Source organism: Tasmannia lanceolata, unplaced genomic scaffold (assembly GCF_043159265.1).
Source record: "Tasmannia lanceolata isolate RefF3 unplaced genomic scaffold, GAP_Taslan_0.1 ptg000018l, whole genome shotgun sequence".
Taxonomy (NCBI): Eukaryota; Viridiplantae; Streptophyta; class Magnoliopsida; order Canellales; family Winteraceae; genus Tasmannia; species Tasmannia lanceolata.
The window spans coordinates 23194565-23221885 of record NW_027518695.1 but is presented as its reverse complement, the minus strand read 5'-3'; the positions used below and the strand labels follow the sequence as shown (position 1 = coordinate 23221885).

Genomic DNA, 27321 nt, shown 5'->3' with positions numbered 1-27321 from the left:
TGGCAGTCCGAAAGTTAAATGTAATCAGGAGGAATGGTCCCCAAAATCGCCTACCCAAACACAGAAATGGCATGCAGTACGAAGTAGTGTGTACTTAAATATGCCCCCAAATAGACCACATAGTGATGCAAGTGAAAGAAATTAGAAATCTCAACTTGCCATTATATATAATAGTCGAAAAATGAGTATCCTACAAACAATATAATCTGCATTTGAAACTAGAATAAAATGATATAGGCAATACCTTGTCCTCCACCTTTTCATCAACATAAGTCTCCACTGAATCAAGATCAAGCTGCTCAAGCATAACCCACTCATCAAGCCTTCTATTGACTGCAAACAAGAAGTGCACAACTATGAATAGCAAAATTTTGCGAGCAGAAGAATAAATTAAAATAAAATAAAAGAATCAAAGTCATGTAGCCCAAAGCGCAATATATGTCAATGACTCCATGCAAAAGAAAATTTAAAACTGCATGGTGTAACAGAAGTGGACAATGTTGGTTATTTGTCATAAAATAGTCTTTCTGTAATAAGTCATTAATAAGTACTGGAGTAAAAACACAGGAAAAAAGCAAACAACATATTCTCATGTTGTGTGAGGACTGAATGAAGGAAACAGACGTAGAGAAGATCCTGATTGAGTACTTGAAGAAGAAGGGTTTCAAGCAGATGGAGAGTGTGTTGCAGGTAGAGCAGGAAAACCAAATTGCAGAGAAGGATAGTAAGCGACGGACCCTGTCGTCCAAGAGTCAATCGAACGACAGGGTTTGTGGTTTCTAGCATTTTGCTTTCTATTTATATGGGTTTGGTTCGGATCCTCAATAGTCAATCGAACGGGTTGGAATCGGGTCCTCAAAAGTTTGCCGATTGGACGGTTAGGATGATCCCGCTCGGTTCCATTTCGCTATTCACTTGCTATACGAGCCCTCTCTCTCTCATATTTGGATGATCTAAGCCATTCATTTGTTGTCTGATAGGTTGTGGCCCAAAAATATTCTCCGTAGAATGATCCTAACCGCACAACCTACCTATCTAGCCCTCCGAGCTCCGCCCCTCCCAGACCCAGCAATGGCCGGAGCCTTGTGCATTGGGCTGCCCTTTAACTTATCTATCATGAGACCAACCAAAGAATAGTTTAGATCATCTAAATAACTAGATGCAACAAACTACGGAGCAAACTACGGCTTTCAAGCAGCAAACGTAAGCTTTCAAGCCCCTTTACTAGTAATGGCGCTAGCGAACCAAGGCGCGCTAGCGCACTTACGTTTTCCCTTTACGATACAGGGCGTTAGCGCCCTTACGTTTTCTGATCACCCCCGAGATAAGCGATTGATTCGATTGACTTGAGCCAGTATGATGCCCTTCCTTCATTGATGGAGGCAACAGCAAATAAGTGGGATCCCAAAACTTTTTTTCTCTGAGTTTTTCTATGGTGCCCGAGCTTAAGCCCTGTGTGGCCAGTACAGCCCTTGATATTTGATCCAACGGCAGCCCACTTTTAAGAGGCTGTGGATCAAATCAAGGGCGGTACCCCCATGCCAGACATCACGAGCATGCACCATTTTACAGCCCCCTTGTGTGCGAATGGACATTCAATGACATTTGGAAAAAAACCCATATTTTTATCCTACGTAAGTCAATTTTCATAGCCGACCCCAACTAGTTTGGGACAAAGGCATAGTTGAGTTGAGTTGAGTTAAGTCAATTTTCATGCAACCAAATGTACCCCCGATGATTCATGATTTGGAACCCCCACTTGGTGAGCCCTAAGCCCAGCCTTACAGTACCCCTGCACACCAGGGATTTATACCTCATGTTACTAATGTGATGGTCCCACCGTTTCACACCTTGTGTTTTTTATGTGATGAGGCCTACCATTTACACCTCATGCTTTGACGGGCAGGGGTCCACCATCTCTACCCAAACCAACGCATTTGGGTTTGGTTCACCATCTTACACCGATGGATAGTATGGGCTGGAATACTAGTTATTTAAAAAAGACTCTAATCAACCCATGATCAACACTTCTGAGATACATTCTAGAGGCGTCAGTGAAACCAGACTCATGCAGGTGGCATGTTTACAATAGAGATCAACTTGATCCAACGAATCTGTTTACATCCATTTTGGCTTCTATTGGTCACAGATAGCGGAATTACCAAATTGCAGTCTGCGCGGGCTGCGCCAAGTAAGCTACATGCTACGTTGGCACCTAATGAACGTGTACGAGAATGTGCATACCTTAGAACCTAAAGGGATGGGCTATTATTGAAAATCTTATCGGGGCATGTTCACCTTTAATGAACACAATCAATGGAATGGGATTGAATTATCAAGTAGTTGTTATGTTTGGAGTGATTCAAGAATGTGTTACAATTGTTGCCAATCATGGGAACGTGGATAATAGCCACCTGGACTGCAGAGGATCTGAGAATAAAGAAGCCATAACCCGTACGTGTGTGGGGCTTTGGCTGTCATGGGTGTGCTCCCAAGTGACGAGAGTTCGAATCCCCACGGGCTTACCCCGATGCGGGTGGTTTACATGTGATTGCGAGCATCCATAGGGAATAGCCTGACCTAAAAAAGGGGGTGGGGATACCCTATGTCATAAAAAAATAAAATAGACATGGCGTTAACGAAACTAAATCAACAACCCTCATTAAATTTTTAGAAAGAAAAAGTGAAGTAAAATAAGTACAAGATAGTATGATGCTATGAAATCAAATGAAATAAATAATACAATCAAGAACCTCAATAAATGTATTTTTTTAGAAAAAAAAAAAACTCAATAAATGCATTTATAGAAGTGTACCTTCACATGTGTCTCATCAATTTTGCGTTTCTGATGACGCGTCATTTTCAAGCTTGTTGCCTGAAAAGACCATGTGTAAGAAACTTCTTCCAAGCTGTAGAAATAAAAATCTTTTCCTATGAGATGCAAACCAAAAGAGCAGTATATCCAGATATAGAGAATGAAAAAATAGAAAACAAAAGAGGTGGATACAGTAGAACTGAGATAACAAGTGGCAGTCCGAAAGTTAAATGTAATCAGGAGGAATGGTCCCCAAAATCGCCTACCCAAACACAGAAATGGCATGCAGTACGAAGTAGTGTGTACTTAAATATGCCCCCAAATAGACCACATAGTGATGCAAGTGAAAGAAATTAGAAATCTCAACTTGCCATTATATACAATAGTCGAAATATGAGTATCCTACAAACAATATAATCTGCATTTGAAACTAGAACAAAATGATATAGGCAATACCTTGTCCTCCACCTTTTCATCAACATAAGTCTCCACTGAATCAAGATCAAGCTGCTCAAGCATAACCCACTCATCAAGCCTTCTATTGACTGCAAACAAGAAGTGCACAACTATGAATAGCAAAATTTTGCGAGCAGAAGAATAAATTAAAATAAAATAAAAGAATCAAAGTCATGTAGCCCAAAGCGCAATATATGTCAATGACTCAATGCAAAAGAAAATTTAAAACTGCATGGTGTAACTGAAGTGGACAATGTTGGTTATTTGTCATAAAATAGTCTTTCTGTAATAAGTCATTAATAAGTACTGGAGTAAAAACACAGGAAAAAAGCAAACAACATATTCTCATGTTGTGTGAGGACTGAATGAAGGAAACAGACGTAGAGAAGATCCTGATTGAGTACTTGAAGAAGGAGGGTTTCAAGCAGGATGGAGAGTGTGTTGCAGGTAGAGCAGGAAAACAAAATTGCAGAAGAGGATAGTAAGCGACGGACCCTGTCGTCCAAGATAGTCCTCCTGATTCTTCCAGCCAGGGAAGACACAATCCGAAGGAGAAATGTGGTAGCCACCACTCTACGGCGATGGAAATACAACCCGAATGGAACATTTCAACGAAGGATAGAAAGATTGACACGGCTAGCAAGATGAGAGAACAGAATCTGAGTGACTGGGTATGTGGCAGATGTCGATTCCTGAATTTCAGGTTTACGGTGATTTGCCTCAGATGTCACAAACACTGGTCCACCGTAGATAAAGAGGTCAACCCTAACAAGGGCAAAGGTGTAATTCCATCACTCGGAGCATACGGTAAGGGATATAGAAGGTAATGGCTAGCTTTTTTCTCCTTCAACAATGCCCAGACGCTCAATAATCAAAGAGCTCATTATAATGCTTGAAATAGATTTTGATATGCAATGTAAACAGGAAAAAAAGTAACAGGAAGCTTATGAGAAGCAACCAGTGTCGCAAGGCCTGTTTTATTTTCATTTCTGCCTTTTTTACGAGAAGCCCAGCTACAAACATTCAGACAGGGCATCAGATACCAAAAGGCAACTCGATCAGAAATGAAATACAAGAGACTTCAAAATAAATAAACAAAAAACGCTGAAGTTTCACAATAGATAATATAATTAGTGCATTCTCAGCCGAAAGATGGTGATTTAATGAAATTAATCATAGCCAAACTCGGCAATAATTTCATATTTTCATCATCGAATGCGCTTTTTTAATTTAAAATTAAATAAAAAACTGATGAAAAATTTGATGCAGGAGAGATCAGATGGTAGTGCATGTAAATATTCATCACGCGGTGTACAGACTAAAATGGATAGGTATCATCACGCCTCTCTGCATTGTTGAAGATCTGAACACAAACACATCGGTTCATAGATTGGAAAAATCAAAGAAAATTCAAAAAAGAAAAAAAGATGAGATTTTATTTTAGGAATCAGATAATCTAGTCGATCACCATATGGCATCGATTGATGCGTGTAAGACTGGGGCGACAATAACTATCATCACATTCGTAAATACGAAAATAAAAGATCTGAGATTAGATGGATTATTATCTTTAGTAAAAGAGTTTCTTTTCTTCAAAGAAAAAATAAGATGCCCTAACTGATGAAAAACAGAGCAAGAAATCATGAGATTTACCAAGAAAAATTCTTCGTTGATGAAGATTTAGGGATAGGGAACTAGGATCTCCTGTTGATGAGGCATCGCATTCGGAAACTAAAATCTACTTAAAATCGGTTTCCACTAATTTTCCCTCTTTTTCAGGATAATAGTTTCAAGGCCTTAGAAAAAATTCTTCAATGGAAAGAGAAATCGCTGGAAAAAAAGAGAGAAGATTAGATAAAACCGAAGAAAGGAGACGAAGTAATATGAAAACTAACAAATTTCTCAAAGAAATTGCTCAAATCAGCGACGGATTAGGGTTAAGAACATGGGAATAACGGAGTAGAGGACGAGAGGAGAAAGGCTAGGCCCAGCGCAGGGATGACTGGTGAGGTGAAATTAGAGTGATAGGAGAAGGAAAGGCGGAGGGTTTTTAAAGGAGAAAATTAGGGTTTGTGGTTTCTAGGATTTTGCTTTCTATTTATATGAGTTTGGTTCGGATCCTCAATAGTCTATCGAACGGGTTGGAATCGAGTCCTCAAAAGTTTGCCGATTGGACAGTTAGGATCATCCCGCTCGGTTCCATTTCGCTATTCACTTGCTATACGAGCCCTCTCTGTCATATTTGGATGATCTAAGCCATTCATTTGTTGTCTGATAGGTTGTGGCCCAAAAATATTCTCCGTAGAATGATCCTAACCGCACAACCTATCTATCTAGCCCTCCTCCGGGCTCCGCCCCTCCCAGACTCAGCAATGGCCGGAGCCTTGTGCATTGGGCTGCCCTTTAACTTATCTATCATGAGACCAACCAATGAATAGTTTAGATCATCTAAATAACTAGATGCAACAAACTACGGAGCAAACTACGGCTTTCAAGCAGCAAACGTAAGCTTTCAAGCCCCTTTACTAGTAATGGTGCTAGCGCACTTACGTTTTCCCTTTACAATACAGGGCGTAAGCGCCCTTACGTTTTCTGATCACCCCCGAGATAAGAGATTGATTTGATTGACTTGAGCCAGTACGATGCCCTTCCTTCATTGATGGAGGCAACAGCAAATAAGTTGGATCCCAAAACTTTTTTTTCCTGAGTTTTTCTATGGTGCCCGAGCTTAAGTCCTGTGTGGCCAGTACCGCCCTTGATATTTGATCCAACGGCAGCCCACTTTTAAGAGGCTGTGGATCAAATCAAGGGCGGTACCCCCATGCCAGACATCACGAGCATGCACCATTTTACAGCCCCTTGTGTGCGAATGGACATTCAATGACATTTGGCAAAAAACCCATATTTTTATCCTACGTAAGTCAATTTTCATAGCCGACCCCAACTAGTTTGGGACAAAGGCGTAGTTGAGTTGAGTTGAGTTAAGTCAATTTTCATGCAACCAAATGTACCGCACGTTAAGGAGTTGGTTCGAAAACTAAAACCGGATCTTATTTGTTTACAGGAAACAAAAATGGAGGTTGTAAATCGAAGAGTTGTGCAAGGTCTAGGCGTGCAAGGGTTTGGGACTTTTCTTTTGTGGGATCATCTAGAGCCTCAGGTGGGATTTTAGTAACATGGAATGAAAATGTTTGGAGGCTTCAGGATGTATGGAGGGGTAGGTTCTTTCTGTCGGTAGTCTTAAAAAAGGAGGATAATTCGATGTGGGTGTTTTCAGGGGTTTATGGGCCGGTCCTTAGAGCGGAAAAAGTCTGTTTTGGGAAGAATTGGAGAAGGTTAGGGAGTTTTGGTCCATTCCATGGTGTATTGGGGGGGGGGGGACTTCAATGAGGTTAAAGAGGTGGGAGAAAGAATGGGATGTGAGAGATCTAACATAAACATAAAAGCGTTTGCCGAGTTCATTGCAAAATTTGAACTTATTGATATTGCTATGTCGGGCACTCCTTTTACTTGGTCGAGGGGCACTAGCAGAAGTAGGTTGGATAGGTTCCTTGTAAGTACTGAGTGGATGGGTCTGGCCCCTGAGAGTTTTTCCAGAGCTCTGGTGCATTCAGTATCGGATCATTGCCCTCTCCTTCTTGACCCGCGATTAGAGTCTTGGGGTCCTCCTCGTTTTAGATTCGAAATGGCTTGGCTTAAATGTCCAAACATGGAGGATCGATTGGGAAATTGGTGGTCTTCATGTAATGTGGAGGGGCCTGCAGATGTGGTGATAGGAAAAAAACTTAGGTTTGTTAAGCAGAACTTAAAAGTTTGGTCTAAGGAACAAAATCATCTGAATCAAGGTAGAGAGTTGTGGTTGGAAAACCGTCTTAAAGAACTAATAGCTTTGGAGGAATGTGGGTTAAGCTCAGAGGTCGAGTGGGAAGAATTGGGAAAAGTCAAACAGGAACATAAAGGGTTGCTGCTGCGGGAAGAGATTTCTTGGAGACAAAGATCAAGGGTGAGATGGCTGAAGGAGGGCGATAATTCGGCTTACTTTCATGCGATGGCTAGTGTTAGAAGAAGATCAAATAGAATCGAGTCTATTTCGGTGAATGACATTATGCCGAATTCTAAAGAAGAGGTCTCCTCAGCTATAGTTGAATTTTATGCTAAGTTATATGCTTCAGAAGGATCTTTACGTCCTATTCCGGAAGGTGTGGACTTTAATAGCTTAAATCTGGAAGCCAGTTCGAGTTTGGAACAACCCTTCACGGAAGAGGAAATTGCGAAAGGTTTATTCTCAATGCCCAACGACAAAGCGCCTGGTCCAGATGGTTTCTGCTTAGCCTTCTTCCAATCTTGTTGGCCGGTTGTTAAAAGGGATATCCTTCGCTTCTTCAAGGAGTTCTTTGAAGGTATGGGTCTTGATAGGAGCACAGGGGCTACCTTCATAACATTAATCCCCAAAGTTAAAGGGGCATCCAGGGTGACTGATTTTCGTCCAATCAGCCTAATTGGATGCCTCTACAAGGTGTTAGCCAAGGTGTTAGCTGACAGGTTTAAAGTCGTGCTCCCATTTGTAATCTCAGATACTCAGAGTGCTTTTGTTAGTAACAGGCAAATCCTGAATTGCTCGTTAATTGCGAATGAAGTCATTGACACCTATTCAAGAGATGGATCCGAGGGAGTATTATGTAAGCTCGACATGGAGAAAGCTTATGATAGAGTGGACTGGGAGTGTCTGGATTATCTTCTAGGGAGAATGGGTTTTGGAAACCGATGGAGAAGGTGGATGAGGCAATGCATTTCCTCCGCATGGTTTTCTGTCCTGGTAAATGGGTCGCCAAAAGGTTTTTTTAAATCCTCCAGAGGGTTAAGGCAGGGGGATCCTCTATCTCCTTTTCTTTTTCTAATTATTGCGGAGACTTTCAATAGGCTGATGGTAAAAGGAAGCAGGAGGGGGCTGTTGGAGGGCTTTATCATTGGTCGTGACAGAGTCGAAGTGTCGCTTCTGCAATTCGCTGACGATACCTTATTGTTCTGTGCCCCTGTCAGAGTGAAGATTTTAAATTTGAAGGCTTTGCTAAGATGCTGAGTTGATTACTGGTCAACGATCAAATTTCCAGAAATCCAGCTTGTTTGCTATAAATATTCTTCCATCAGTAGCTATCGATTTTGCAAATGTGATGGGATGCATGTTGGAGACTTTTCCTTCATCGTATCTTGGACTCCCTCTGGGGGTTGGAAAGCCGGGAAAAGAGATCTGGAATCCTATTGTAGAGAGAATAGAAAGAAGGTTGGAAACCTGGAAAAGAAACCTTGTGTCGAAAGGAGGAAGGTTAGTTTTAGTCAAAGCAGTTTTGGCTAACATACCTGTTTGCTATCTGTCACTATTTAGCTGCCCGGTGAGTGTTATTTTGAAAATCGAAATGATTCAAAGAAGATTTCTGTGGGGTGGGTCAAATTCGAAAGGAGGAATCCCTTTAGTAAAGTGGGATAAGGTTTGTATCCCTATAAAGAATGGAGGGCTGGGGATCCGGCGTTTAAGAGAGTTCAATCGTGCTCTTTTGGGCAAATGGCTATAGCGCTTTGGTGTGGAACAATCTTCGCTATGGGTGAAAGTTGTTGGGAGCAAGTATGGGTTGATACAAGGTAACTGGTGTTCGGATGATAAGTATGGTAAGAAAGGAAGGACCATTTGGCGTAATATTTTGAGGCTCAAGCAAAATTTTGAGGCGGGAATCCGGTTTAAAGTATACACAGGAGATCGCATCAAATTTTGGTTGGACTCATGGTGTTCCACCGAACCTTTGGCGGTGCTCTTCCCTGGATTGTTCTCAGTGGCCTTGGTCAAAGACGTGACGGTAGCTGAGTGCTTTGAAAGAATTCACAATCGGGTAATATGGTTCCCTCGTTTCAGAAGAAATTTTTTTGAGCAAGAATTAGCGGATATCTCTCAGTTGCTTCATATTATTGAGGGGTGTTATATTAAAAAAAGTGGGGTGGACAAAAGGATCTGGATTTGGAATCCGTCTGGCATTTTTTCCGTGAAATCCTTTTACTATCAGCTTCTGCCAGTTTCTGGATCCCCTAGTTTTGCTGCTGTTTGAAAGTTTATGGGGCCCCCATCGGTCTTTTTCTTTAGTTGGTCAGTGTGCAATGGGAGGATTCAGACCATTGATTTTCTAAGAAAACAGGGTATGTGCCTAGTGGATCATTGCTCGCTTTGTCTGGAGGATGGGGAATCGATCGACCACCTTTTTATCCATTGCAAGATATCAAGGGCGATTTGGGCTTTAATTTTGGGCAGGTTTGGAATTTCTTGGGTCTTCCCCAAGACTTTAGCTGATCTCTTCTCGAGTTGGGATTTTGTGCCCTGGAAGAAAAAAGGTAAGATGCTTTGGAGGTTATGTCTGTTAGCACTATGGTGGGTCATTTGGAAGGAACGAAACTCGAGAGTTTTCGAAGGATCGGCAAAGTCAACATATTTGTTATATAATAAAATCATAGCGATGGTTATTTTTTGGGTAAAAAACATTCCTTTGTTTAAGTTCGTCTCAGCTTTCGATCTTTGGGAGGGATGGCGCATGGTGTGCTCCGAAGGTATGAGAAGAGAAAAGAGAAAGCTGAGTTGGGAAGCTCCCCCTGAAGGCTTTATTAAATTAAATTTTGATGGGTCATGTTTTGGGAATCCGGGTCCAGCTGGGATTGGAGGCCTTTCTAAGGATTCCCGAGGGGGAGTATCGTGGGCTTTTGCAGGGCCGCTTGGAATAACTGATTCGTCGGAAGCGGAAGTAAGGGCTGCATATCAGGGGATTAAGCGTCTAAGTGTTGATTCTTATCACAGGAAAATTGTGGAAGGAGGCTCTTCAAATGTTATCGGATGGTTATCGGGGAGAGTGGCTCCTCCATGGAGATTTTTAAGTTATTTTGAGGAAATTCACGACCTTATCTCAGAGTCTTCTTTGGTTTGTAAGTATGTTAGGCGCGGAGCAAATGGGGAAGCGGATTCCCTCGCTAAATCTGGTGTTTTAAGAGAGGGGCTGGAGTGGTTCGACTTCCTTCCTCCGTGAGAAGTGGGGGATGTTTTTTATGTTTATTTCCCTGTTTTTGCTGTATTAATATTTTCGTTTTCTCTATGTATCTCTGGTGGTCCATCTCGGATCCCCTTTTTTAATATATTATCATTTCAAAAAAAAAAAAAGAATTCCTATGTTGGAAACACTTTTCAAATACCATAAGGACAATAGATTTTTAAAGGAAAGATCGTTTCAAAACCAAATAATAATTATCCGACAATGATTAACAGTAGTTCTAGGGGTAGTTTATGAGAAACAACTAAGTAAGAGGTAGAACCACTTACCTTCTTTCTATAGAACCAAATAGTCCTTCAAAGAAAGCTCTTCTTCAAATCCCTCGATGATTGGAATCGATTACCCTATCAAACAATATCTCTTGTCACTAAAGTACAATTAAGAGCATTAAACACTCTATTTAAAGGCAAGTGAATGAGTTTGTGTTGTTAAATTGACCAAAAAGCTTGCCCAAGAGACTCCTCTAGTTCGGCACTTGTTTGGTCGACTGATCAAAAAATATTATAAAAACAGTACCTCTTTGTCTACTGCCCGGCCGATCCTCGGTCGACCTAGCATTCCATCGATCGACAGACGGACAATTTTAGGTTTTGGTCCGAGTTGTGGATTTCCCCCTGTTTCAACACTTCAAAGGCCATAACTTTCTCGTTGGAGCTGATGACAAGAGGGCACAACGAGATCAATAGGCTCACCGGATTCATGCCGGTCAATGGGATCAAAATAAGAAACCATAGCTTTTCTTCCCTAAAAATTTCTATTCTTCTCAATCTTAATAGTAAACAGTAGAATCTGAAATCCTTTCGCTCACTTACCTTAGTCGATGCTCTCTGACATTCGATTCTTCGGCTCTAAGGCTCTCCTCTCTAGATTTAAGGTTTCTGTAGTTGGAGAAAATAAGAAATTTACAGAAAAGTTAGTATTTATAGTCATAATTAGGTTAACCTAACCTAATTTTCCAAAACTGACTGAAATACCCTTCTATCTTTAAAAAATTACATAAGAGTGTGGGACCGAAATACCCTACAAGTTTTGGGGTATTTTACAGATGATAGATTTGGTTATTTAACTTTCAACAAGAATAAAGATCAAAATATTATCATAAGTGCTGAATCTTGAAATAAGGTACTTTTTGTTGGCTATACCAACGTGCACACAAAATTTCTTTGAGGATAAGACAATGAAGATGCGAATTACAGTTTATTCAAATGTAAGATGTTTAATCATAGGACTTATATTTGTTTGTGGCTAGTATGAGTATGTAATCTAGCTGGATTGTAGGTGCAATTTCTGAGTAAATTTGAAATCGAACTAGATTTGATTATAATTGGACTTCAAACTCACATGTGAATTGCACCCTCTCCGAATAGATTGCACCTTCGTAGTATTTCGATATTATTGCAATTACTAAACGCGGATGATGAAGCATCAAAAATTTTTAAAAAAATCAAAAGTCAGCACAAAATCCACACTTTCTTGTAAACACCTAGATTTAAAAACCTATAAATATATAAAAAATGCAAATAAATAAGTTTTTTCTATATTTGTAAAACCTAATCAGAGATATCATTCCTAGAATACTACTTCTAGTTCCCTTCTTTCCACCTCATACAACCACACATCTTATAAATATTTTATATCCAAAACTTCCCATTTTTGGCTCGACACCCCAAACATATTAAAAGTTGTCCTTATTTTAGCTAACACTACCTCTTTCTTTCTATCTCTTTGTCTCCACTCCACACATACTCCCATAACAAAGAGACAAAAATAGGGGTAAAAGCCTGCTACAATTGCATTTTCTTGTTATATTTTTCTATAATCTCAAATCGAGACAGCGTCTCATTGCTGATATCCATCCACATGATCTTCACAAAGGGCCTCTGCGGCCCACCTCACTACTCCATCCACTTACGAAGGATCCGCTATCAACGATCATGCCGATAAATTGAAAGAATGGGGGAGGATCTTACTCTCTCTTTTATTATTTCAGAGTTTACTTGTTATATTCATTAAATCCATATATACTTCAACTAGATCATCACATATGCAAATATTGTAATTTTTCCATTTATATAACAACTTTTCATTTATTCTTGCTCCGTATAAACCTTGAGTGATACTGCAATGCCCAAAACCAAAATATACCACGACATGGGACAACGCCGCATACCTGGAAGCTATCTCACGGATATGAAAGGCAAAAGTACACTAGAATAATCCACAAGGCATAAATGCTTTATTTTATTCCATCAACTACTATTTCGCTAACAAACCAACTGAAATCCAAAAGGACAAATAATAATAATGTTTTTCTAATAACGCAACCCAAATAGAGTAACCAATTATTACAGAGTTCTCAAAGTACTCACGAAAAGATAATAAGAGAAACAAAACTAATCCAACGATATCAACGACGCTCGATCTCCAACCTCACGACTATGGTCTCAGCTAACTTTCAGGATCTTCAAGATATTATCAACAGTTAGCTAACATCCTTGTACGTTTATATGAGGATCAATGACGGATACGGGGATGCCATAAAATAACAAAGGTCACGAGAATTCAATAACCAACAAGTGTAATGTTAAACTAATCGTGAGAGAACAACAGTGTAAATATCCAACATCCACAAGACCTTTGCTCCCTCGAACCGAACGAAACAAACACCGAATCACCAGATAGAATAATAAACAAGTGCAATGATAAGATAAACATGAGAGAATAATGACTTTAAATATCAAATGCTCAACCCCTTGCTCCCTCAATTCTCAACCCCTTGCTCCCTCAAAACGAGCAAGGCAAGAACAATATGATAATCTCATAACTCCACCTGGGTACCCAACCCATGGAGGCACCATCTCCAGTATTCAATATGTAGGGTATACAGCACAAGCCACTAGGGCTCGACCAAAGCAACCCACATGTCAGGTATACCGCACAGACAACTAGAGCCCGAACAAATCAACCTGAGAATACCGCCATCCGAATACAGAGAATACCACACAAACCACGAGGACCTGACCAAAGCATCCCAGGTATCCAAATATCCAAGTATACCGCACAGACCACTAAGGCCCGACCAAAGTATATCGAGTGTCAAACATAAAACAACAATACTACCCATGCAACACACAACATGAAAGATGATTCCATGTGTACAAGTGACAATAGAAATATGTATCATGAACGGTGACGTAACAAATCAGAATCAACAATGTGTAGGAACATGGATTTCTCAATAATAGAACCTGATAATTTCACATTGGCATGCATGTGAAATTATTGTGGTGGAAATACCCACCAAAGAATGCTCCTAACACATCGTCACCCAATCAATGTTCAAAACAGTCCAGGGTTCATTATAGGATATAGGTCAATCACAGATCCAACATTAAACATACCTCAAAAGTGAAGTTCCAACCTCTTCGGACTCGAAGTCAATCACCTGGCATCAAATCATCACTCAAATAATCATGAACATGCCAAATAATGTTATATGTAACCTCTTAGAGACACGAGCCACCCTATGGTGTTTAATCGCGAAGAGATTGGTAAACCAAACTAGGGTTCCTCTTACTATTTTGAAATTAATCTCTTTATAAAGTCCTCAAGCATTTTTAAAACCATTTTGAACAGAAATTACGTGTTTCTGGCATGTTTGGAGAGTACAAGAACATCGGAAAATGACAAGAAACGAAGAAGTTATGAATTTCTGAATTTGAGCTGCCGAGAGGAAAAACTGCCATACCGGACGTCCAGGATTTTTGTGGGGAGTCCGTCTGAGATCAGACCCGCCGATTTACTGGTCGTTCGCCCCTGTGAGGGCCCCGTTTTTCCCGAAATGAGATTCTTCACAGTTTTGGCACAAAAATGGCTCAAACTTGATCATTTCACATAGGAATTGGGTGCGGATGGGCTCGTTGGAAAGCTTAGAGCGAAGAACTTCGAAAGAGGCCGAGAACATCGCCAGAGTTCTGCCAAAACTCTCCATGAATAAATTTGGGTTTAGAGGAACAAAACCTTGTTTTTCCTTCTCCAATTATCAAAATGATCAAACATGACAACCCCAAGAACCACCGATCTAAGAATGAAAGTACATTCGGAGAAGAAAATATAAATAGATCAAATCGTTTGGGAGGTGGATCCCCAACATTTGCTATACCAAGAACATGATCTCAAGATTTGGGAAGAGTTCTTACCTTGATCTTGATCTTCGCCCTTTAAACTCGATCTCCCTCAGTTCACCACGCCACTCCTCTCCTCTCACACAGCCGGTTCCTCTAGGTTTTGCATATGTTCTGAAAGATTAGACCTAATTTAGTATTTATTCTAACAAGAGAAGACCTAATCTCTAATCTTGGGCAGGGACGAGAATACCCTTCCTCTTTGAGGAGGGGAACGAATTTCTTATAGGGTATTTTGGTCATTGTGGGTTATTACACAATACATATATATACTTTTAATTTTACACACTATTTTTTATTTTAATTAATAATTAAATAGTTTAATTATTAATAAATTAAATTTGTTCAATAAATTTAAATTTGAATCAATAAATTAAATTTGTTCTATTCCCTATCCGGTGACCTTCACACCTAACTTTATAATCCCTCAACTCACTTTACATAATGGAACAGAAAACACAGGCATCACTTAAAATTTATGACTTTTCAACATAATGATTCACTCATACTATAACTCTTTCCTCAAACTTTAATTGACCTCGCTTTCACATGGTTCATACAACTCCCCCCCTCGCCATTTTATCACTTCTTTCACCCATTTATATATGACCGACCACTTCTCATATAACATAGATACTGACATCACACTTGATGACCTCTTAAACATGAAACAAAGACACGATAAAACATTCACTAAATTTTATCTTACTTGGAGAAAACTAGTAAACCAGCTCTTAGGTTATTATCCTGACTCATTTCTTGTTCATGGCCCAAGACCCATGGATTAGGCATGTACTTCTAGTGACCCACACTTGAAAAATTTACAAGTCTTAGTTCATAATCGTCTAATCCTCACATTTCCATAACCCCGCAACTCAACGTCTAAAAAGAAAATAAAACAATGAGCTCCACAGCTCAGCAAGTAAACGAAGCCTATGTCAATTGGATCATGCCTGTATACATATAAATAGGAAAAAAGGTTCTAAAACATGATTCTTCGTGACATGATTTCTGTCAAGACTAAAAACACCATTCAATTATACATTTTAACTAATTAAACAATCATTTATGCTCATTCATTCAGATAATCAATTCATTCTCAACAGTTCAGTCTACGGTCAATGTCCAGCCCCATTCATAGGTTGGGTACCGATCAAATAAGCATGCATAATCAAAATACTGATGTCTAACCCTAATGCCAAGTGAAAAGACTGGTCAAATGTGATCGTGTACTAGTGCCACAACCCCACCAACAGGTAGGGTACCAAATGTAGTTTCAGTGTCACAACCCCACGGACGAGTAGGGTACCAGATGTAGTTTCAGTGTCACAACCCCACGGACAAGTAGGGTACCATAAGAAATTCGAGTGTTACAACCCCACTGGTAGGAAAAAATAAGGTTAAACATGATCACCTACCAGGGCCACAATATCAGTAGCGAGTAGCGCACCAAATGTAGTCCAGTATCACAGAGTGTCGCAGCCCCACTGTCACGTAGTAGTTACCTAGTTAGTTTGAGAACAAATATGACACATAACTTTTCTATATTGTTTTTAATGTCATGTCAAAACTATTCCAACAGGTAGTCCAAAGTGATCATCTCATTTGCTTAAAATCAAGTTTTAACATTTCTAAATATACATTTTTCATGCTTGATCCAGAGTTTAATATTCCAAAGCAATATTCATAAGAATAACATTTTTTAAAATGATTTATTTGATTTCTCAAAGAAATATTCCAATGAATAAGAACATATTTAAAATAATTCATTTAATTTCTCAAAGCAATATTTGCAAGAATAATACCATGTTTAAAATAATTCATTTAATTTTCCAAAGAAAGATTTATAGAAATAACAACATTTAAAAAAATTCTTATCTCAAATAATTGGTTTAGACTACTTTTGATTAATTTGAAATGACACATCAAAACTAGCAAGAATTTATTAAAACGCTGGCATAGGCGTAGGTTATTTATCCCAAACAAATCGCTTTGAAAAGTTCTCTTTGGAAAAAAACTAAGACCTCAAGAATAAGAAGATAGAGATCATTCCAAAATATTGGAGAATGAGAGATGGAGAGGAATGCTTTTTCTAATCGATTTTCCTTGTTCCTTCTTAAGAGGACACCCTTTCTTTCTTTCTTTTCTTTTTCATGAGATCAAGGGATAGAGGAGAGGAGACTGCATTCAAATGTGGGGATTCCTCTCTTTACAAAATAAGTGGAGGGTTCATTAAGGAGTCATTTCTCACCATTCTCTCTCTAAACAAAATGGGAAGCATTTAATATAGAGGCACATGTGAAATCTTTGATACCAAATTAACTCAGACGCGGTGGTGGCAGCACTGATAGTACTGCAGTGCAGGGTGTGCGGCACAGCAGAGGTTCTGAATCCAAGTGATGTAACAGCTTAAAATGGTTTTTGATGGTGGTGGTGAAGGGAATTGTTGCTGGTAGGAGAATGAATATGAAACCAATTGTAATGATATTTGGTGTGGTCTTGATGGGAGGCGAAGGGAAAATGTTTCGGATATGAAAGATAGGGTGAGTTGTTGGAAACTAAGCAGTAATGGTTAGTTTTGGGTAGACCCAAAAGGTGGTAAGGGGAGCGTAAAAAAATATGAAATTGCAAAGTTGCAGCTAAACTCTAGGACTGTAAAGGAAAGGGGCAGCTAAAATATAGGCATATGCATGGGTTTTCTGTTAAATTTTAGTAATTGCAAAAGAATAGTTGCATTGAACCAATTCTGTGTTGCAGCTCTTAGAACCAATTCTGTGTTGCAGTTCTTGGGTAAAAGACTCTTGGAAGTGACATCTCATCAAGTGCCCGACAGATATTCTAGCATAATCACCAAGCTAGCAGAAGTCTGCAAGGGTGCTCTGACAGAAACTTGCGGTTCAGTTGTTAGAAGAAATCAGAATTAGTTTACATTGCACTGAGTCTTTCTGAAATTCTGCTCTTACTACAAAGCTGTTGATCAAGTGCGATTTAGTCAGTGACCTTCACTATACTGAAACTGTCTCTATTGTTTTTTGAATGGTCTGAAACTGTCTCCATATTAGAGTTGAAAATTGAAAGGCTCCACTCTGAAAATATGGTTATACAATATAAGTTTTGAAGTTCACAGCAAGAACAAGGACCACAGAATTTCAATGCTTGATGAGTTTGACAAGAAGCTACCAGGTCTTGAGCATGGCTGTAGTCCCCCTATGACCTATAAGATTTCAGTGGTCATTCTCAGACTCCTCTTTTCTTAATCATATTAAGGATACTGGTGCAGAACAATTTGACTACACTTCAAGAAGCAAGGACTTTCACTCCCATGAGCAGAATTCTGCCACATTTGAATCAGTTGGGTTGCATTTTGGTTGGAACCTTTTGAGAACAGCCTTGATCCCTTTCCTATTCTCAAGACATTTGAAAAGAATCTGATAGCAAGTCTCTTAGCTCATAGCAGCTCTTAAAGTCATTTAACTCTGCTTGGCCAGCAACTGTATTTTGAACAAAGAGCCTTGCTGATTGAATTGTTGTGGTGGTGCCATTATAATCTCTGTCTTTATTGAAACTTTGCAGCTGCTTGGATTTGTTAAATATTGAAGTTTCTACAACATTGATTCACTAGCAGAACTATTTGGCTACTATTAGTTCTATGCAAGACAAGCTACTTATTAAGCTGAAATGGAAGAACATTGAAGCTTAGGTATAGACTGGTGTTCCTTATTCCGCAATGGAGCCACCATTTGTTCCTCACATTTATGGCTATGGTGATGTTGAGACCGAGTGCATGATTTGGGCTGACGCACTCGATGTGTATCACAGATACTATGGCTTCAACCATCATGAGACATTACGGCTTGCCAGAGAAACTGCCAGACTAAGTGCAGAGTCCATGTGGATGCTCATAGAAAGAGAGCGTTGTGACTTGGGCAAACCTCCATTCCGCCAATGGGAGCAGGTCCGTGATCGCTTGTTGAAGATTTTTGCTCCAGTAGAGTATCAATGACAACATGATGAGGAGAGAGAGAGAGAGAGCAAGAGGACCGATGGGAAAAATTCATGGCACAACATTGCCGAGAACGGGAGGCTCGCCATAAACAGAAAGATAATCTTGATTACCTCACCATGCAGTTGCAAAGACACTAGTGTTGATGATGAGGCTCGCCATAAACACTAGTGTCAAGCTCTCCATAAACATACAACTCCTTCTCCACCCATAAAGGTTGATGATGAGGCTAGCGAACAAGAAGGGAAAGGAGAGGTTACGGTGGATACGAGGATTTACATGGTCAGTCAAGAGAGTTTGTTGGAACAATCATTTTATTGGTAGAGAGTGATGGTGGCAAGCTTGACACTAGTGTTGTTGTTGATACTAGTGGTGAGCTTGTTGTCCTTGATAGTGAAGCCGTCGACGACGATGATATTGAGGTTAAGACCGAGCATGCTGAGACAGAGTCTGTCGCATCGTTAGTGAGCACAATTGCAGATGAGGAGCAGACACACATAGACATTACAGGTGTTGTTCATATTGAGATGGTGTTGCCTATTATCGTTACACCCGATACAGATGACATATTTGGTGAGATTACTGCTGATTTTCTAGACGGACCACTATACCACTGCCACTCTCAGCATATCCAAATTTTTATATGGATTCCTACCCATCTTGATTGCCACATTTGCAGGGATGATCGATTCTTGATGAGATGCATGGGGCGTAATGACTTCTATGGATTACTACTCTCCCTCATAGAGTGGATCATCTACATTTTTGAACCAGGTGGAGTCCTTCCACTATGAGGCTGATGGGAACTCGAGGATGAGTTCTTTCAAGAAGTGGAGTTTGATGCAGGAGCATCCCCTGGGCATTTTACATCAGTCTGCATGTCTTCTTAGTGTGGGTTTTCTTCTGGTTTTACTAGTATTAGTCATATGATGTCATGTTCGTGTTTTCCTTACTTTCATATGTCTTTATTAGTCATTTGTTTACGAGGGTAGTTAAGTCATTTCATATTGTATTGGGCTAGTCTATAAAAACCCATGGTCTCTCATTTTAGGGGAACCTTTGATGATTTAGAATTTGGGGAGAAATTTTCTCTTTTTCTGTTTTTTCTTGAGAAATGGGAATTGCAAACTATTGATTGTAGTTTCTTTTCAATTTCTCTCTTCATCCCTTCTTGCATGCAAGGTTCTTTGCCGACGATTCCGTGCTTGATCCGATCTCAATTGTCCCCACGCTCGAAGTAAGATCAAGATCCCTATCTTCTCCAATTAAAAAAAAGAAAATTACAGATCTAGATCGCTTCCGCCGTTGCGCTCTACATCATAAACACACCATCTATTTCTGTGAAATTAGATTTACTTTTGTTTCAAATTCACACTTCTCTCATCACCCAAAACATAAAAAACCCTCTTAAATTTGTATTACGAAGAAAAAATCATTGTCATCATAGTGTTCAGACTATCATATTTTACTCCAAACTCCAAATTTTCGTTAAGTACAGAAACCAGTTTCCTTGCTCTATGAATATGGCTGTACTACTTAGTTCTAAACTTTAATCCAATTCATCATAGGAATTAAATTTCTTGTTTTATTTTTTACTGTTGAGTTCTAATAACGGGTATATTTCTGAAACTTAATTTAATAGTTCAGTTACTCTTACACATTCACCTCTAACTGCTTCTTGGACGTTTAGGTCTCTAAATATCAGGTTATATCTTGTTTTGTAAACACAAGCTTTACCATCATCCCATTTCTATACATCACATTATCAATCTTCCGTAGTTTTAGGCAAAGGCTCCCCATGGATTCAACTAATCATCTTTTTCTTGTTATTTTGACGCTAGCAAACCTAAATCGGTTAGTCTTTATGGACTAATGTGTTGCCTTGGAGTGTTGTATCTTAGACAGGAACTTCACATGTCATATCGCCATTAGCACAATACAACACAACACATGGCTTGAGGATCAACATGCACAAATGAACAAAGAGAGCTTGAAACCAATGGAGACATCATCCTTGGAAGATTTCCAAGTCAATAGTTCAAGTTAAAGATCCTACAAGCAAGCGTTGCAAAATGCTAAGAGGAGCTTAAGGATGAACAAGCATTGGTGACCTACTCATGTATCCAAAGTGAAGATCCATTTAAGAGAGAGAGTCACATGGACCAAAGCAATTCAAGTGTTCACTTCCAAGGCCAAGAGCCCGAAGACCATTGAAGCCAATGAGATCGGAGAGTTAAAGTAGTTTAACTTTCTAGATTGTATTGGAGATATTTTTCAAGTTGTTTTGCATTTTAAAGTGTTTTTCAATCCTCTTTCAAAACCAACATTGATACCAATTTGTATTTAATGAAAAATCATTTTCAAAGGTCCTAAATATTATTAAAATAAAATTTCATAGCCCAAGAACCAAACCCAAGTGCTAACCAAAGTTTACAAATAAAAAGACATAACATTAGCACTTGAGTTATGAATCTAGCACCTTAAACCTAATTTAACTGGTCCAAAAAAATTTAAAATATTTTTGAAAATATTTTTAACAGATATCTCTCATTTTTCTCATATCCTTAAAGTACAAGAACATTGAAATCCGACAAGAAATGAGAGAGATATGAATTTTACAAAACTGTCTGCAGAAACTGGAAAAACCAGTTTTCTGCAGGGGAAGTCCATTGGACCCCCCAGTCAACTGGATACCCTAAAAGTGGTTTTTTTTTAATAACCAGTAGCCAACGGGCAGCCGACTGGTCCCCCCAGTCGACTGGAGTGGCTTAAAACTGTTTTTTATATAATTCTAACAGATCCTATTGGCCAGCCGACTGGTCGACCCCAGCCGACTACCAATGGTCTGAAATAGAGCCGTTGGGGTTCAAACGACCAGTTGCTTTTTGTCCGTTTTGAAATATTTCTTACCTAAATTACCCCCAAATGATCACAAACAGATATGGACTATAAATACGATGTTTCTTCACACATTTAACAACTTTTGGAAAGATTGAAAATCTATTTTGAGCTTAAACTTTCAAAATCCATTTGTTTCTTCAAAGAGCTTTGAACTTGCATATCTATTTGAAGAGGATCTTCATAGGGCTTCATTGTATTCATTCTATAGAGAGTTTTTGTTAGCTTTACAAGTTGTAATCAAGGCTTCAAAGAGCCTAAGAGTGTTCTTCTTCATTCTTCAACTATTTGTACGAGGGTCTTCGATTCGGCCAGATAAGAAAGGTGAATCATTGTAAGAGGGTCTTCGATTCGGCCCAATAATAGAGGTGAATCATTGTAAGGGGGTTTCTTGATCCGGCCCGGTAAGAAAGGAGGATCTTATAGTGGAATCGCCAAGGTGGTCTTGGCAAGTGGACGTAGACTTTAGTATGGGGTTGAACCACTCTAAATCTCTTGTGTGGATCTTCCTTTCCTCTATGTCCCCCCTCATATGTGATTGGTAACTTCTTCCCTTTACTTTTACTTTAGCTCCACATTAACAAGGGTTAATTGTAATTTGAATTTGAGGTTAATCACATTTCATATCATTAAAATTTTAATTAAATCCAATTCACCCCCCCCCCCCCCCTCTTGGGTTCCCTAACCTAATTTCACATAGAAACTTAATAAAACTGGTAACAAACACCTCATATAGGTCCCTCTTATTCCCCATGCTTTAGAACTTGTCGCATCATTAGTTTGAATAGAGTTCCATCGCCTGCTCATCAAGTAAGATAAGTTAAACCCATTGTGATTGATTTATATCACTGAACTTGAATTATATGATTACTTATATCAGTAAAAATTGTCCTTACATTAGATATTTCTATTACCTTGATTGAACCCACATTCGTATACTATCTTCATGTTATCTCTCATGAAAATTAATTCTGAGTATCGTTGATACTTTAGCATCTAAATTCAGACCATATCCATTTAATTCATACAAATTCAGCACATCTGCCCTGAACTAAACAAAATAAGACTTATAATTTTAACTCAATGAATCCAACCACTTTATCCATCAATTTCAGGTCATACCCACTTAATCCGAGTAAAATCCTTCTTACCTTCAACTTGGGAACCAACTAGACTCTTTCTCTTCTTCTTGTTTTTTTTTTTTGAAATGACAACCTACTATATTGAAATTCAAAATTTCAAAATTTCACTAGTAGTTTTCAAAACCCCCGCCGTAGCTTTGTCACTAAACTGAAAATTTCCCTACAAACCAAGGAAAAAGAAACCATTTAGTTGAATCAAAACCCTCAAAAACCCAATTCTCTGATCATCTCTAGCCTAGTGTCCGAAGAGAAAACAATAAGCAATTGAAATGAGCATATAAATATCACAGGCAGGGAATTGAGGCCATGTTTGGATTGCAAGAAAACCATTTGTGATAGAAAAATTTTGGGAAATGATTTTAGCACTCCATTGTTTTGATAAGAAGCGAAAGGTTTTGTCTTTTAGTGTTTAAAGGGCTGTCAAAAGGTTATTTAGAATTCCCAAAAAGCTCTGACAACGCCCATTAAAAACAAAAAAACAGGCTACTTTCGCTTCCTATCAAAACAGTGGGGTCCTAAAATCGTCTTCCAAAATTCTTTCTTGACAAAATGTTTTCTTTGGACAATTTTTAGGAATATAATAAACTTAATTTAGTGGGATATCATCATAAATTGAAGGTCCCCCTAAGTAAAAATTCAGAAGGGCTGGTTCAAGTTATCTTCTTTAATGTTAGAAGATCCGCCAATGGGGCAGTGAACAATTTAGTTCATTTGACTGGTTGGTTCACGTCGGATCCTAGTCGATTTGCTATCTTCACGTTAGAAGATCCGCCAACGGGGCTGCGAACAATTTAGCTAGGTGGGGTGTTCTTTGGAGGCTTTGGAGCAATATGATCTCCTTCCTCGATTTTCTTTTTGTTCTCTTTACCATCTTTTTCTGTTTTTATGTTATTCTTGTTGGAGTGGGGCCCTCCCATTTGGAGGTGTCACCCACTTCACAACATCATTTAATAACGTATAGCATTATTAAATGAGAGGTTGAATAAACAAATAAAAAGATGAGAAGAGATTGAATAAAATAAGAGAGAAATGAAAGGAGAAAGAATAAAATAAATGAAGAATATGGCTGATGCGAAATTCTGTGAAGCATGCGTGAAAGTTGGCTACTTTCGGCGTGTGCATTCGCGAAGGTTAGGAAATTCGGCAGCCGTTGTTTGAATACAGCGCCGAAGTTCGTTGCGGCGCTTGCACACACAAACCCACTTTTACACGCCTATAAATACAGAGCACTTGCAGATAGTGAGAAGTGAAGAACACAAGTGCAGATAGAGTGAAGTGCACATACAGTGCAGAGAAACACAGCTCTCTGTTAGCTGTGTAATCCAGCGAAATCTGAGAGAAAATAGTGGGAGCCAGTGTGTGAGGGAAGTATTAGCTACTCATGGCCATACATTGAAGGCACAATATTTGTGTGCACTTAGCGAGAGATCAACCTTGCAGGTGATGTTGTAACCTATTATTTATCATAGTGGAAGTTTTCAAGTAGACTATTGTCCCGTGGTTTTTTCCTTTCACCCTGAAGGGTTTTCCTCATAAAAATTCTTGGTATCATTTGTCAATTTACTTTTTTGTTTTCATATTTTTATGCCATTTAATTTCACAGCTTCAATTCGGGAAAAAAATTATCTGGCCTAAAATTCCGCAGTAGTAACTTTTTTCTCTTTGTTGTATTGGACCTTCTGGTCTTTCTTTCAATGAAGCTACCAACCATTTGGAAAAAAAGGTTATATTTTTCATGTATAAATAAAGTGAAAATTTTTAAAAATATTTTTCCTTTCCAAACTTTTCCAGAAAATTCCTAGCATCCATATTGGGCCTAAATTCAAAAAATAAGAAACAGAGAGAGAGAGAGAGAGAGAGAGAGAGAGAGAGAGAGAGAGAGAGAGAGAGAGAGAGAGCACAAACCTGCCTTGTCAATGAAGGCAATGTCCCTGCTCTTAAACCTTCTCCTTTCGGAAGGCTTGAATTAGGGCTTAGGTTTTAGACATTTCGAGGGAGAAGACCTCAGTTCCGCCCATCATGGTGAAGGGGGTTTATGATATCTTTAGTTTTGTCTTTGGTTTATCTATGATGAACCAGGGATAAGAGAAAGGAGGAGGGAGGAAGACGAGGGAAGTTGTGACCCTTTTTTGGAAAAAGCATGTTTAAAAAATCTTGACTACATTTTAAACGGCAACTGATGTTGGCATTACCATGTATTAATAATTGCACAAACTCAACTTGTCTTTTCTGTTGTAATTGGCCTTCAAGTGCAGTTTGAGAAGAGGTACAGAAAATGTCAAGTAGAAAAAAAGGGCGAATATATCGTTCCCTTTTCTATTTTCTTTTGTTTTTGCCTATGGTAACTCGAAAAAAACCGACTCAGCCCAAACTGATTTGGGAAAAATGAGTAAGATGAGTCAGTTAGGATTGAGAGACATAGAGGCGAGTTGAATCGGGTTAGGCTTGAGGGAATACTATCTTGGGGTAGGGCTAGGGTTATCCAACCGAGCTGCACCATCGCTACTTTGTATGATTTAAACAAGGGAAATGATATTTTCAACCCAGTTTCCAACATTATCGCCTTGTATCTATGTATGCATATGTACATATCTAAGTCATGAAAATAATTTAAAGCATAGATAATTTTAATTTCAAAATCAATGAACTAAACTATGGAAATTATTTAAAACTAAGACTTCAACTTGAAAGTAATTTAAAAGTTTATTTCTGTGGGGATTCTTCCAACGTTGGCTCCTCACTTGTATGCATTTGGGAACCTTCAAGATTTACTTTGCACATGCTTCTCAATTTATATTCTCCTTCACATTTTCTGCAACTCTTCTCTCATGTATTCTCATGGGTGTAAATATATGAGATTTTACAGACTCCTCTCTCTTTTTGCAAGAAGACCTGAACCCAATGCTTTTCGTCAAACTGGTGATGATAAATTCTGAATTCCCGGTTTGGCAACCAAGAGGGAGGGGGGGAATTTGTTGTCTTTAAAATTTTTTGCCTTTCTGAAGATTTTGTAAGTTCATCGTGGTTTTATCTTTTCTTAATCAAGTTAATTAAATTTATTGATGATAGTTTTACAATTTTACGTTCCTAGTTATTTCAAAATTTTGATTGTAATGGTGAATGGCCGAATTAGCAAGGTGTGAATGTGCAGTTCGACTTATATGCTAATTACTCACTCTAGCAAATCTAAGAAGATGAAAGTACATGCATGAGAGAGTAAGAGAGATGTGTAACAAGAGCAAATGAACACAAGGATTTTAAGTGGTTCGGTGATAAAACCAAGACCTACTCCACTCTTCTTAAGTTTGGAGCAAATGAACACAAGAATTTTAAGTGGTTCGGTCTTAAAATCATGACCTACTCCACTTTTCTTAAGTTTGGCTCCTTGAGGTATTCCACTATATAAAGATTTCATACATCGAGGATGGCTCCGCGTACTCCACACTCTCCCACGAAGAAGGCTCCGTGTCTCTGAACACTCGCCAATGAATACTCGCCAATCAATCTCTCCTTAGCGGCTGAGATTTGAGCCCTTTACAATGTTTACAAGGAAGAAGTGCTTTAGCAGCTTACTAGGCTTGATTACAAGTTAAAGCTCTCAATGGTCCTCTCAAAATAGATTACAACTAAAGCGTAAACCAATCTCTCAATGACTAACTCAAGATCAAGGGAAAAGAGATTGTGAGAGTGTATTTTTACCTAAGAAAGCATTACAAGTGTTTGAGAAAGGGTTTTGATGTGTTAGAAATCAAATCATCAAGTTTTGAAGTGTTTTCAAACACACACACAAACACAGACACACACACACACACACAGATCCAACATCAAACTAGCCGCTTGAGGGCATTTTCATAAAAACTGGGTCATATTTCAAACTAGCCATTGGAGCTCCAACGAAAATATTTTTTGTCAGGACTGGTTGACCAGTACCTCTCAGTCAACTGCCCCTTAAAGGTTGGTCTTTTACTTTTCCAACAGCGTGTTGGATTTGGTCGCCCGATTCGTGTTGGTTGACCAGGTCCGGTTGCCCGAGGGGGTCCGACTGCTATTGGAACAACACAAATTTTTGTTTTATACTGGACCGGTCGACCTAGAGGACTCTGGTCGACTAGTCTGCATTGCATTTTTTATTTTCTTTTTAAATTCAGATGAAAACTTTGCAGACTTGGATTTTGGTTTTGAAATAAACTTTAACCATATTGTAGGGTCTCTTTAGAGTATGCCTTGATCAAGAGAGTCCAAGAGAGATGGGAGATGCTATCTACCATTTGAAGTGCTCTCTCAAATCCTTGAACTACTTTTTGAGCCATTTCCCATTTGGTCTTCCTTTTGATACTTGGCTTGCTTGTGAGACCTTGAGTCTTTGCTTCTTTCTTTGACAACTTCCATGGATGATGCCACCATTTGTATTCGAGCTGTATTGACCCCTATGTATGTTGATCCTTAAGCTTTGACCTTCAATGATGTTCTTTTAATTGTTCACATGGTTGAGACATTTGGCCTTGAGCTCCTCCTTGGTTATATTTCAAAGGGATGATTGATCCAAGTGTGCTCCAGCTCCTGTGACAAGTGTTTGGTTTATCCTCAAGCATTGGCCATGAATGGTGCTTGTGCTAGCATAGATTGATATGTTACTACCCATAAAAAAAAAGATTGATAAGCAAGTTATCTGTCTATAGCACAACAGTCCAAGGCAACTTGGTTGTTATAAAGATAATCAATTTTGGTTTGTTAGTCATCAAAA

General features: G+C 39.0%; 2 protein-coding genes and 4 non-coding genes across 37 annotated transcripts in view; 1 reads left to right on the top strand and 5 right to left on the bottom strand.

The window, feature by feature from the left end:
- Positions 1–14658, bottom strand: part of LOC143849831 (uncharacterized) — a 68654-nt gene extending 53996 nt beyond the window's left edge. For 19 of the 32 annotated variants that reach the window (XM_077359051.1, XM_077359052.1, XM_077359045.1 and 16 more), the window contains exons 1-9: positions 14550–14655; positions 14099–14324; positions 13752–13795; positions 11163–11228; positions 10867–11004; positions 10620–10694; positions 3272–3360; positions 2816–2909; positions 245–333 (exon numbers count right to left, since the gene is read on the bottom strand). In XM_077359051.1, the coding sequence (XP_077215166.1) occupies positions 245–333; positions 2816–2909; positions 3272–3345 (257 nt within the window). In that variant the 5' untranslated portion in view covers positions 3346–3360; positions 10620–10694; positions 10867–11004; ... (2 more) ...; positions 14099–14324; positions 14550–14655. Of the gene's footprint in view, positions 1–244; positions 334–2815; positions 2910–3271; positions 3361–10619; positions 10695–10866; positions 11005–11162; positions 11229–13751; positions 13796–14098; positions 14432–14549 lie in introns of those variants that run through there. The other 13 variants (XM_077359064.1, XM_077359068.1, XM_077359041.1 and 10 more) reach the window with 12 other exon arrangements.
- LOC143852090 (small nucleolar RNA F1/F2/snoR5a) lies at positions 4184–4326 on the bottom strand. The gene has a single exon (XR_013236669.1). It is a non-coding gene; the product is annotated as a small nucleolar RNA F1/F2/snoR5a (small nucleolar RNA).
- Positions 4406–4491, bottom strand: LOC143852067 (small nucleolar RNA Z196/R39/R59 family). The gene has a single exon (XR_013236647.1). It is a non-coding gene; the product is annotated as a small nucleolar RNA Z196/R39/R59 family (small nucleolar RNA).
- On the bottom strand, positions 4541–4619 carry LOC143852163 (small nucleolar RNA Z195/SNORD33/SNORD32 family). Its single transcript, XR_013236728.1, has one exon. It is a non-coding gene; the product is annotated as a small nucleolar RNA Z195/SNORD33/SNORD32 family (small nucleolar RNA).
- On the bottom strand, positions 4716–4796 carry LOC143852115 (small nucleolar RNA U31b). The gene has a single exon (XR_013236693.1). It is a non-coding gene; the product is annotated as a small nucleolar RNA U31b (small nucleolar RNA).
- Positions 9769–10329, top strand: LOC143850200 (uncharacterized). Its single transcript, XM_077359465.1, has one exon. It carries the CDS (start codon positions 9769–9771, stop codon positions 10327–10329), a length of 561 nt encoding a protein of 186 aa, XP_077215580.1.
- Positions 14659–27321: the final 12663 nt, after the last annotated feature.

Bases quoted from the DNA above. Each gene is read 5' to 3' on its own strand.
- LOC143850200 (XM_077359465.1), top strand. From the start codon at position 9,769: ATGGTTATTTTTTGGGTAAAAAACATTCCTTTGTTTAAGTTCGTCTCA.